The 13255-nt window shown below is 40.8% G+C and overlaps 1 protein-coding gene across 3 annotated transcripts in view; it reads right to left on the bottom strand.

The window, feature by feature from the left end:
- Positions 1 to 674: 674 nt before the first annotated feature.
- Positions 675 to 13255, bottom strand: part of LOC145530191 (ATP-binding cassette sub-family C member 4-like) — a 154660-nt gene continuing 142079 nt past the window's right edge. For all 3 annotated transcript variants that reach the window (XM_081551109.1, XM_081551110.1, XM_081551111.1), the window contains 2 exons: positions 8935 to 9070; positions 675 to 1039 (listed from right to left, as the gene is read on the bottom strand). In XM_081551109.1, the coding sequence (XP_081407235.1) occupies positions 8957 to 9070 (114 nt within the window). In that variant the 3' untranslated portion in view covers positions 675 to 1039; positions 8935 to 8956. The remainder of the gene's footprint in view (positions 1040 to 8934; positions 9071 to 13255) is intronic.

The following is a 13255-nucleotide window of genomic DNA, read 5'->3' as shown; positions in this document are numbered from 1 at the left end:
AAATTTATGCCAATCCAGCTCAAAACTCACAGGAAATAGATTCCTCCTAGAAAAATGAAACTTATCAAAATGACTCTGCAGAAATAATACACTGAATAGGAAAAACATAATTACCAAAAGTTACCCAGACAATGTGGCCACATGATACTGTGGAACTGATTAATGCCACTGGATTATGTGACTAAAAATGGTTATATGGCAAAATTTATGTTATATATGCTTTACCACAATTCATAATGTAAAAAAAAATAATAAAATCCTCTATCTAGAAGACAGTCTAGCACATGTCTGTCTTTCATTAGCAAATCCCCCAGAAGGGCTCCTATTTTGAGAAAGCATATTTTCTCTTCCTTCTCTTTGAGAACATATAATGTTGTCCTTCTGTATTTAACCATATATCCATTTTTTTTTTGGTTACTTAAACTATAGTGTATTGTACATTTTTCCTATCAGTTTTCTCTATAGTATTTTAACCAGAGGTCTTTTGGTGGAAAAATGGATCCTAATCATGTTAAAGGAAGTGGTGACACAAAACAGCAACTTCACACTGTCTTCAAGTCAACAGAACCCCTGATATAATCAGAAAGTCATACGTAATTCTGGAAACAGTAAAAAACATCTCTGACAACTCTGTCTCAAAACTTGACAAAATGAGTTTGACTCTGGAGTCTCTCAACATATAAAACCTGGGAGACAGCTTTTATTGGTGGCCTGCACCTCTGATTTGGATAAGAGAGAAAGTAATATAACTTTTAAGTAAACATAATAAATCCTTTTTCAAGAGCTTGAAATCACTGAGTGAAGTTGGAGAACTAACATCTTGTAATGTGTAAATATTTGCTGCTGTTGTAAAAAAAGTAGAATATAGTTTATGCAGTGCAAAACCTATTGGAAAGAAAGACTTTGGAATAGACATGAACTCATGGTAAAATCACAGTGTTGGCTCAAAAATTGTGAAGGCTGAGGGCTGTCCAGTGGAAACATTCATAACCGCAAGGTCACTGTGAGTAATATCTGGCTATCTCCTTTTGAAGTGCACCTGAGGGAGAAAAAGACAAAAACAACATGTTTAAAAGTTTTAAAGTCCTCCTCCTAAGGCAACACATTTCTAGGTTTCCTTCTTCGTGTGAAGCAATCGTATCACTATCGGAGGCAGAGTTTTAAAAAACCAGGGTTGTATTTATTCTGTGGAGGAACTAGCCCCAGTAACACCCTCAGTGGGGCTGGACGTAATGCCAAATAACCTGTAAATCTACTAGATTTCTGATCATTCTGATTCACAGATATGCTTTATCACTACAGTAAACTGATAAGCAAAATCATTTTATTCCCTGAAATAAATTAAAAACAGGGTTACAAAGAGGATAGGAAATATAGCATCTGAACAGGGTTTGTCATTTTCATACATAAAAGGAGCACAACAGATCTGGATGTTAGTATCAGGTTGTTACCTTTATAAACTCTGATCGACAAGCACTGAAACACTGGCATATATGTATGAAATAGCCTGGTGTTTAATTCGTGTGGCAAAGCAGTTATAGAGCCTACAGAAATGTGATCTGTGGATAGTGGGTCCCAAGAATGAAAAGAGAATCAAACGCTTTAACAATGACTCAACCAAGAGACTTCTCTAAAATGTAAGATGATACCCAATAATAGGACAGATCTCCACCAGACCTTTGAGCTCTTGAATTCTACCAAATTCTAGCTGAACCAGAATAGATACAGGTTTTCTCAGTGTATAATCAGAACACAAAGGAAATGAAATGCTGTAAAGTTTCACAATCATCAGTTTTTAGTGGCTGATATTTAGTAGCTGTATCTTGGTTCCTTACAGATGCACATAACAAAATAAAATAATGTCAGGGCTTGTGAAGCCTTATTTCTGAACATGTTTGGGCAAAAAAAATGACTTCAAGTATAACTCTTTATCCTCAAAGAAAAATGTGAAAAGTTTCTTTTGAGTCTTTAAAACAGAAAATGTATCATCTATCAGAGGCTGACTCATGTCACAAACTGGATTGCTTAGACATATGATTCCAGATCTCATTTATACAATCTGACCGCAAGTGCATTGTGGGTGCTGTAAACAAAGTTATCATGAGAGAGAATGAACTTCACACACGAAACAGAAAGGCACTAGGACACCCACCTTCATAGTCAGTGCACTTTCCTATTCTCTTGTTGCTAAGATAACCTGCTACCCCCAAAGCAGCTCTGCATATGAAATGCTATATATTTAAATGTCACTTAAGGAGAAAAATAAACCCTCCAATAATGCTTGGGCCCACTGGGTGAAATCTGAGGCTATTTCCATTGTAATGGAAGCATTTAAAAATAAAGCCTTTGATGGGAGTTGGGGGGGCACTCTTTAATTGCTTATCACCCACCTCCATTTTACTAAGCTAGACATATTTTGTGATTATAGATTTATGTACTCTTTTGGTGAAACTAAAAACAGTTAAAGGAACAAAGGAAAATTCATTTCATTTTCTACTGCTTAATATTCTTTCCAAAATCATCTGGTTCCTTTCTCCATAACCCTTCTCAATACAACTTTTTTATAAAGAAAATATTATTTTTAGCAACTTTTAACTGAAAAGGACTTTGCTTCATGGTCTGAAATACCTGAATTGAATACTGCAAAGGATCTTCAAAGTTGGGGACCCCTGATTTAGAGTCTCTAAAGCGACCTAGAAGAACTATGGGTATATTTGTTTTATTATTGGGAGGCAAGGTTTCTACCTACAGCCTTTTACAAAATGATCCCACTTTTACACCGTAAAATGCTCTATATTCTCAAAGCACTGAAGCATGGGCTCTCTCATCTGATCCCTGTGATAAGTGTGAAGAAGCCGGCAGGGCTGTAATCCTGCTCTACACACAGGTGAGGACCTGAGGCTCAGGGACCTTGGGGGACACAAGGCCACCTGCATGCTAAGTGCCTCCTCCATCTGTCCAACTGGTCCAGGGTCCTAGAGCTAGGATATGAGGATTTTATAACTGCTGGGCTGTACTAGGTGATTTCATGAATAGACAAAATGACACCTCTGTTACACACTGGGAACCAAGAAACTTCAAAAAACCTCAACCTGATCTGCCTCATCACAGAACAGAATGGATGGCAGGCATTTACTCTTGGAGCTGAACCATGTCCCCTCTGAAAGGCTGTTGCTGAACCACAAAAGATGCCATGCTTCTTGGCCTCCAGAGGAGAAGAATTCAATTTTGGGCCAGTGATGAGGCCTAATCACTCAGAGCTATTGTGTAATAAAGTTTTATTAAAGTATAAAAGAGACAGAGAAAGCTTCTGACATAGACATCTGAAGAGGGCAGAAAGAGCGCCCCCTGCTGGTCTTTAGGCGGATGTTACATAGCTTCTCTCAGTAGTAGTGTTAGTCGCTCAGTCGTGTCCGACACTTTGCGACCACATGGACTGTGGCCCACCAGGCTCCTCTGTCCATGGGATTCACCAGGCAAGAGTACTGGAGTGGATGGTCATTCCCTTCTCCAGAGGATCTTTCCAACCCAGGGATCTAACCCAGGTCTCCTACATTGCAGGCAGATTCTTTACCGTCTGAGCTACAGGGAAGATCCATATAGCTACTAGCAGTCTGCTTATTAGAGAAAGGAAATGTCTCAAAACTCAGAGAATGGCACCAGACCCCTCACATACAATTTGCATTTTCAGACAACATTGGCACAAGATGGTCATAAAATGGCCATAAAATGATTGACATGAATCTTGAAGAAAGGCAGGTCTCTAAGCAAATACAGTCTCATTGATATAGCTTGAGAGAACATTTGCATGAGTAAAACATACTGGTTTCTCAAGTCAACTCTGAGTCTTAGGGGGAACCGACTTGAAGACAGAATCTAGGATAAATACATAGTTAATTTACATAGCTTAAGACAAACATTTCCATAAGAAAAACACATTGGTTAGATCAAGGTTTGAGGAAAGTTAAGTTCAGGTGGAACCAGGTATCCTCATGGCAACACAGAATTTTAAAAGAAACCTCTTTTTAAATTTGTATCACTTCACTTCAGTCGCTCAGTTCTGTCCTACTCTTGCTGGCCCCATGGACTGCAGCATGCCAGGCTTCCCTGTCCATCACCAACTCCAGGAGCTTACTCAAACTCATGTCCATTGAGTTGCTGATGCCATCCAACCATCTCATCCTCTGCCATCCCCTTCTCCTGCCTTCAGTCACTCCCAGCATCGGGGCCTTTTCAAATGAGTCAGTTCTTCACATCAGGAGGCCAAAATATTGGAGTTTCACTTTCAGTATCAGTCTTTCCAATGAATATTCAGGACTGATTTCCTTTAGGATGCACTGGTTAGATCTTGCAGTCCAAGGGACTCTCAAGAGTCTTCTCCAACACCACAGTTCAAAAGCATCAATTCTTAGGTGCTCAGCTTTCTTTATTGTCCATCTCTCACATCCATACATGACTACTGGAAAAACCATAGCTTTGACTAGATGGACCTTTGTTGTTAAAGCAATGTCTCTGCTTTTTAATATGCTGTCTAGGTTGGTCATAACTTTTTTTCCAAGGAGCAAGTGTCTCTTAATTTCATGGCTGCAGTCATCATCTGCAGTGATTTTGGAGCCCCTCAAAATAAAGCCTGTCATTCCTTCCATTGTTTCCCCATCTATTTGCCATGAAGTGATGAGACCAGATGCCATGATCTTAGTTTTCTGAATGTTGAGCTTTAAGCCAACTTTTTAGTTCTCCTCTCTCCTCATCAAGACACTCTTTAGTTCTTCTTCACTTTCTGCCATAAGGGTGGTATCATCTGCATATCTAAAGTTATTGATATTTCTCCCAGCAATCTTGATTCCAGCTTGTACTTCATCCAGTCCAGCATTTCTCATGATGAACTCTGCATATAAGTTAAATAAGCAGGGTGACAATATACAGCCTTGATGTACTCTTTCCTGATTTGGAACCTGCCTGTTGTTCCATGTCCACTTTTTACTGTTGCTTCCTGACCTGCATACAGATTTCTCAGGAGGCAGGTCAGGTGGTCTGGTATTTCCATCACTTGAAGGATTTTCCATAGTTTGTTGTGATCCACAGAGTCAAAGGCTTTGGCATAGTCTATAATGGATGTTCGCAATTTGATTTCTGGTTCCTCTGCCTTTTCTAAATCCAGCTGCTTAAACATCTGGGAGTTCACGGTTCACATCCCATTGAAGCCTGGCTTGGAGAATTTTGAGTATTACTTTGCTAGTGTGTGAGATGAGTGCAATTGTGCAGTTAATTCAGCATTCTTTGCTATTGCCTTTCTTTGGGATTGGAAAGAAAACTGACCTTTTTGAGTCCTGTGGCCACTGTTGAGTTTTCCAATTTTGCTGGCATATTGAGTGCAGCACTTTCACAGGATCATCCTTTAGGATTTCAAATAGCTCTACTGGAATTCCATCACCTCCACTAGCTTTGTTCATAGTGATGCTCCCTAAGGCCCACTTGACTTTGCATTGCAGGATATCTGGCTCTAAATGAGTGATCATACCCATCATGATTATCTGGGTCATGAAGATCTTTTTTGTATAGTTCTTCTGTGTATTCTTTCCACTTTTTCTTAGTATCTTCTGCTTCTGTTAGATCCATACCATTTCTGTCCTTTATTGAGCCCATCTTTGCATGAAATGTTCCCTTGGTATTTATAATTTTCTGGAAGAGATCGCTAGTCTTTCCCATTCTATTGTTTTCCTCTATTTCTTTGCACTGATCACTTGGAAGGCTTTCTTATCTCTCCTTGCTCTTCTTTGGAACTCTACATTCAAATTGGTATATCTTTCCTTTTCTCCTTTGCCTTTAGCTTCTCTTCTTTTCTCAGCTATTTGTAAGGCCTCCTCAGACAACCATTTTATCTTTTTGCATTTCTTTTTTGGCAGATATAAATTTGTATAGAGAAGGGGGAAAGATATAACACTAATACTTTGATTCCTCCTGCAGCTTAAGAAAGAGATAAAAAAAAATGTCTGACACTTGCAGCCTACTCCCTCCATTTGGAAACCCCTGGTCTTCCTTTGTCCAATTTTACATGTTGGAGTCCTAAACCCCCTAGTACCACAGAATGTGACTGTATTTGGAGACAGCATCTTTAAAGAGGCAATAAAGTTAAAATGAAATCATACAGGTGGGTCCTAATCTAAACAGACTGGAAATTTCATAAGAAGAGACCAGGGCACAGGCTCACACAGAGGGAAGAGCATGTGAGAACACAGATAGAAGATGGTGTCTACAAGACAAGGAGAGAGACCTCAGAGGAAACCAACGCTGCTGACACCTTGACCTCAGACTTCTAACCTCCAGGGCTGTGAGGATATAAGTTTCTGCTGTTTAAGTCACCTACTCTTTGGTCTTTGTATGGCAACCCTAGCAAACTACTGCCCCCTTTAGCTTTATGTATCTAAAAGGGACTTTCTCTACTATTTCATGGATCATCCAAAAAGGGTCAATCAGACAGTGATCAGCTCACCTGAGCTAGGAGTTCAACAAAATGTGATGTGGAAGCACCTTCTCCCAGATGTTGGGTTTTCTTTTCAGATGAATGAATTCTGTTCTATTAGAATGAAAACCTTGTGGCTTAGGCTAATAATCCCATTGTTACAGCTCTGAACAATGCATTGATATCTGATGCTTGCACATTCAGAAAACTGATAATCTGACAGTTTATCCTCCTAAGAGGATGCAGAGTATGCAGAAGTAATGTCAAGATGGCATGAGAATTCAGAAATGCATTTCTTTCTGTAGAGGTGACCTGAGCCAGTGGCAGGACTGAAATCCAAGAGTGATGTTCTGCCACCCTGTGAACTTCAGTGACTGGCCCTATCTTGGCTACCACGTGACAGGAGCAGTGCTTTCAGACTCGATGCAGAACACAGTACCTAGGACAGCATCCAGCCTCCCTCAGCAATTCCCCCTCTGTGCTGGACCAGCTCAGTGGCCTTGGGTGAACTCTGGACACACTCTCCTCATCCATGACATGGGATAAAAATGGACCGTCAGGAGATTAAGTGAAATCATACATTTGAGAACTGTATAAAATAAATTATGAAGAACTACACAAATGTAACTTACCATTAATATTGTTAGAGTAGGTGCAGGATTACTAGACCAGGAATCACAAGATTTCTAATGCTATGACCTATGCCTGCTTCAGTATGTATGTTACACTTGACTTAAAATGTTTACTGAAAGGACAAATTTCTAATTCTCTGTCTGCTGCAAACTAGCTTAACATCAGTAATATACATAGGGCCACCTTCCTTCTAAAGCACCTTAGTTTCCTCACCTGTATAAAGAGAGGGTTGAATCCTATTATCTTATTATCTGGACCAATCTAAAATTCTGTGTTCTATTTCTCATTACTCAGTGTCATGATAATATAATTTTAAAATGAAGACTTAGACATACAGGTGGGAACACCTCTTTTCAATGTGAAATGCCTCAGGCCAAAAGAGCAAAAGGGTTTGGGAGATTCCTGGCTCTCGAAGTCTCAGCAGGGATGGTCTGACTCGGACACACTCTAGTGGATAAAAGCACTCTGTGAATTTCAGGCTTAAAAAAATACAGAGTTCCTTGCTCAGCTTCTCAACATTTCCACACAATGTAAGTACTTATGAGAAGTTTAGAACACAGACTTCCTTTTCCCTAAACCTAAGCATGAACTCTAACTCTGCCAACTCTTCAGCCAGCTCTGGGACCCAGGAAGTCTACCCGATGAGTAGCAGAAAGTCCTGCTCTGCATTTCCTCATTTCTATGGAGGATTGAGAGAAGACAGTGATGAACTCATGCCACATTTTAGATAAATCTTTCATATACAAGTACTTAAGATACTGGGACATGTTTTCTTTAAGACATTTTAAATATTACACAAATAACAAATAATCTTATTCTATTTACAAGTAAAAATCTGGGAAAGGTAGAAAAGTGTGAAGAAGGGAACATACAATCATAATTTAACATCCAGAGATAAATTTTTGATGGGGAAGCCACATCCCATCTGGGCCACGCATGTTAAGGGGCAAGAACACCAGACCTTCCTTCCCTCCCTCTGTCTTCCCATCAATCCCAACCCCACTCCCATCTGGTCCCAGAAAGACTGACAGATGGCTGCATGACAGTGGCTAAGTCGCCTAAACCAGACCTCGGTGACCACTTCACCTCTGTTAGGAAGACACCACGTGACCTGAATGTTCCTCACTGAGCCCCTTCCTCACACCACGTAAAGAACTTAGTGCCTCACACACCCCATCTCTGAGAAAGAGCTCTGTGAACCTTCAGCACCATTCAGACTACAGTGTGAAGGTATTGTGAGGTCTTGATTTGTCCTGATGACAATTTCATCTTCTAGAAGGTACAGGAAACATGGGGGGCAAATGGGCCTAATTCTAAACAACAAAGAATTAGGGAGAAAGTGATAATTTCAGGTAAGAGTTTTCTTTACAGACTAGGAAACAGAAGAGACACCTTTCTCTGGAAGATCTTCCTAGAATCAAAAACTTCCAAGTTTTTTCCCCTGAAACTCTCAAATTTCCTGGATATTATTTGACAGAACTTGTATCACACATGTACTGAGCACCAATGAGAATGAATGTAAAGGGTCTGCAAAATGAGAATGTTCTATGTTCCATGAGAATCTGAACCCAGAGTCCAAACATGTGGAAAGTCGGATCCAAAATCTCCCTCAGGCACCGGTGCGGTCACACCAGTGCACACATCCTGATTCCACCCCATCACTGCTGCGGATTCTCAGCAGACCTGCCTTCCACCTGCCCTGTGTTGTTAACACCCAGTCATGAAGCTTTCTCTCTGGAGGCTTCTATTGAAAAGAGCACAGAGTGCTTGTTCCCAGACCCTGTGAAGAGTGAACCCTGGAGGCAAAGTTTAATTACAGCTTCCCGCAACAGCCTCACCTATTTTGCCCTTTTAGCCAGGTCAGCAAGCCTCCGCCTCGCCCAGTTGTTGCACCATCTTGTAAAATAGGCTGTTTCTATTTTGCAGCAAATTATTTGGCCCATTATATTCTTTCAATTTCCCTGAATCAAAAACCTGTTAACAGCAGAAAGAAACCCATTAGCACACATAGCCCAGTAACACAGAACTCAGACAATATTTCAAAAAGGGGCAGGACAGGGAGAATTTGGGTGGTAGGATTGGTGGTATTTAAATGGTTCGATTACTCTGTTTTACTAGGCACACAAAGGCCTAACCCAGCCTTTCATTATTATATGGTTATAGGAAAGGAAGAAAACGAAAGTTCTCTTTCATTTTCAGAAAATGAAAGTTTTAATCATGACTATGATTACTGCAACTGAACAGTCTGTAGCGTTTTATATTCTGCCCAGGGCCTTTGGGATTGTTATCACTAGTTAGTGCTTTTCGCTCTCAGATTCTGAGCTTTGAGGGCTGTTTATAAGATACACAGAGTTGGGAAATGTCTTGATTCAAGAAAATCAAACATTTCTCACTTCTGCAGCCCCTCCTCCAGGCTGGCGGCCCACCCTCTGGAGCATTAGACTTTGCAGCAGATTGACTTGTCTTTATGTTCTTAAAGGTTTCAGAACAGACAGTCACTTGCTTTCCAGAAAGAAAATAGGTACAGGCATCCCTCAGAGCTATTGCTGGTTCCGTTTCAGAATACCAAAATATAATGAACATCACAGTAAAGTGAGTCACACAAATTTTCTGGTTTCCCAGGACACGTGGAAGTTATGTTTAAATTATACAGTACCCGAGCATGTGTGCAATAGCATTATGTCTGAAAAAAACAATGTATAGACCTTAACTTAAAAATAAGATATTGCTAAAAAATATTAACTATCATCAGAGACTTCAGTAAGTCATAGTAGTAATATCAAAGATCATTGATGTTACAGATCACCAGAGCAACTGCAATGATAGTGAAAATGTTTGATATATTGTAAGAATTATGAAAAGGTGACACAGAGACACAATATGAGTAAATGCTGCTGGAAAAATGGCACCCATAGACTTGCTTAATCCAGGTTTATGACAAGCTCTCAATTTGTAAAAATGCAGTATCTGGGAAGCACAATAAAACAAGGTATGTCTATAGTTCTAAAGCAAGCAATAAAAATAAGATTGCCTCAAAAATTCAAGGTTTGAGGAAGAACATTACTGGTGATGTTTTTGCTGAATTGAAAGCCAACTGGTAGTCAGAAGCTCTAGAAAAGCATACAAGCTTTACACCTAGGGTGAATGGAACACAGGGGACAATCCCAACTCTGTCACTGGGGGATGCCTGTCTCTCGGTGCCCTGATGTCTAATCCTGCCGTTCCTACCAGAGGAGTCAGCAACCACAACCAGTTCAGACCAAGATGTAAACAAGTAGCTGAGTTTACATCTCCTGGTGGGACCTCCCTGTGACATCCCTGATGACCTCAACCAGGGAGCCATAAACTGAAGGTCTCCCGACACAGGAGTGGGAAAGGCAGCTCCACAGTGAAGGGCAAGATCCTTTCTTAGAAACTTGGTCATTCATCACAAAGGTGACAGGCTCCAAAGAGAACCCTTGCATCTCTCTTCTGCCTCCGTCTTCCCCACTCACCTAGATGCTCAGTCTCTGTACCCAGAAACTAACATCAGCTTCTTTCTCTGCCCTCAAGATCCCATGTTCAATCCATCATGCAGTCCACTTGGCTTCACTTCCTGATCTATCCCAAGTCACACTATCTCACCATTTCCACTGCAGGCACCTTAGACTAAGCCAACAGTCTAGAGAGGGCACATTGTAAAATAGTGAATACTGTATTTGGAGAACTGAAAGACCAGCAGTGTGATTTTAGCTATAAAGGAAGGAGGGAGAGCAGAGTGGGACACAACTAGAAAGTTGGGGCCGGACTGGCCGGACATTGCTTCATAAAAGTACTTTAAAGATTTGTTCATAGACATTGACCAAGAGAGAAAAATTTGAGGTTATAGAAATTTACCCGGAGATATTGGTAAGTAAAAGACACTAGCTCTTTGGAAGAAAAGCTATGACAAACTTAGACAATGTATTAAAAAGCAGAAACATTGCTTTGCTGACAAAGATCCGTCTATGATTTTTCCAGAAGTCATGTATGGATATGAGAGTTGAACCATAAAGAAGGCTGAGCACTGAAGAATTGATGCTTTTGAACTGTGGTGCTGGAGAAGACTCTTGAGAGTCCCCATACTGCAAGAAGACCAAACAAGTCAATCCTAAAGGAAATCAGTCCTGAATATTCACTGGATAGACTGATGCTGAAGCCCCATACTTTGGCCACCTGACGTGAAGAGCTGACTCACTGGAAAAGACCCTGATGCTTGGAAAAATTGAAAGGAGGAGGATAAGGGGACAACAGAGGATGAGCTGGTTGGATGGCATCACTGGCTCAATGGACATGAGTTTGAGCAAGGTCTAGGAGACATTGAAGGACATGGAAGCCTGAGCTTCCTGAGTGACTAAACAACAAATCAGTAAGTAAAGCATTAAACAAATGAACATATTTTGATAATAGCAACAAAGCTGCTGTGTTGAGAGGATACAGATGTTCACATCTGCAGATCAGGTGCTGATGATAACACTTTAGGACTGACAAGGTGTCAGTTCAGCTTGTTCAGTCACTCAGTTGTGTCTGACTCTTTGCAACCCCATGGACTTCAGCACGCCAGGCCGCCCTGTCCATCACAAACTCCCAGAGCTCTCTCAAACTCATGTCCATAGAATTGGTGATGCCATCCAATCATCTCATCCTCTGTCATCCCCTTCTCCTCCTGCCTTCAATCTTTCCCAGCATCAGGGTCTTTTCCAATGAGTCAGCTATTCTCCTCAGGTGGCCACAGTCTTGGAGTATCAGCTTCAGCATCAGTCCTTCCAATGAATATTCAGGACTGACCTCCTTTAGGATTGACTGGTTCCGTCTCCTTGCAGTCCAAGGGACTCTCAAGAGTCTTCTCCAACACCACAATTCAAAAGCATCAATTCTTCAACACTCAACTGTCTTTATGGTCCAACTTTCACATCCATACATGACTACAGGAAAAGCCATAGCTTTTAACTAGACAGACCTTTGTCTGTAGAGTAATGTCTCTGCTTTTTAATGTGCTGTCTAGGCTTGTCATAGTTTTTCTTTCAAGGAGCAAGTGTCTTTTAATTGCATGGCTGCAGTCACTATCTGCAATGATTTTGGAGCCCAAGAAAATAAAGTCTATCACTCTTTACACTGTATCCCCATCTATTTGCCATGAAGTGATGGGACCGGATGCCATGATCTTAGTTTTTTGAATGCTGAGTTTTAAGTCAGCTTTTTCACTCTTCTCCTTCACTTTCATCAAGAAGTTCTTCAGTTCCTCTTCACTTTCTGCCATAAGGGTGGTGTCATCTGCATATCTGTGGTTCTTTAAATGGCTAATAAGTGAAGAGAAGCTAAAGGAGAAAAGTAAAGATATACTCATCTGAATGCAGAGTTCCAAAGAATAGCAAGGAGAGATAAGAAAGCCCTCCTCAGTGATCAATGCCAAGAAATAAAGGAAAACAATAAAATGGGAAAGACTAGAGACCAGGTGACATGTCCAAATTCTGTCCTTCCTCAGTTTCCCTAACCAACCACACATTCCAAGGTGACAGTATTTCTAAGAATTAGATGATAAAAAGAATCTGCTATCATTAATGCCATTAATGCTCTAATACCAAAAACCAAAAATAAATCTTCAGGGTACATTTAGGAGCAAATAATTTAATTGAACAGACCATTAATTGAGCTGGTGATCAAGCCATCCTCCTGCTGCTACATCTAAAGCCTGACAAAGGGCTTGAAATAGGTAAATTTCACAGCATCATTTATTTATAATGGAAGAATGGTGCTTTAGGGGACAATCTTTGAAATGCAATGTTGAGAGGTAAGAACAAAGCGCCAGGTAAAATCTAGAAATAAAAGGTTAATTTTCCAATTAGCATCAAGACCACAAAATGAGTGACTAAGGATGCCTGCCATAAAACATTTCTAGAAATTAAGAGTCAGTTTTGGGCAATCTCAAATGTCACCCCATCCCTCATGAAAGTCTGCAGGTAGAGCCTGCTTCCTACTGCGATCTCTAGTCCAGGTAACCAGACACACTGCTTGGAGCCTAGAGCATCCCTTTGGGTGGGGAGGCCCCACTCCTGTCGTCTGCCTCCCCAGAGCTCGCTCTTGTGCACGTCCAGCTTGGGCAGTGAGGCTACAGGCACTGCCTCAGTGCTGACAGCCTGG

Source organism: Giraffa tippelskirchi, chromosome 12, assembly GCF_054371585.1.
Source record: "Giraffa tippelskirchi isolate mGirTip1 chromosome 12, T2T-mGirTip1v1.2.pri, whole genome shotgun sequence".
NCBI classification, from domain to species: Eukaryota; Metazoa; Chordata; class Mammalia; order Artiodactyla; family Giraffidae; genus Giraffa; species Giraffa tippelskirchi.
This window is presented reverse-complemented; position numbering and strand designations above follow the sequence as displayed.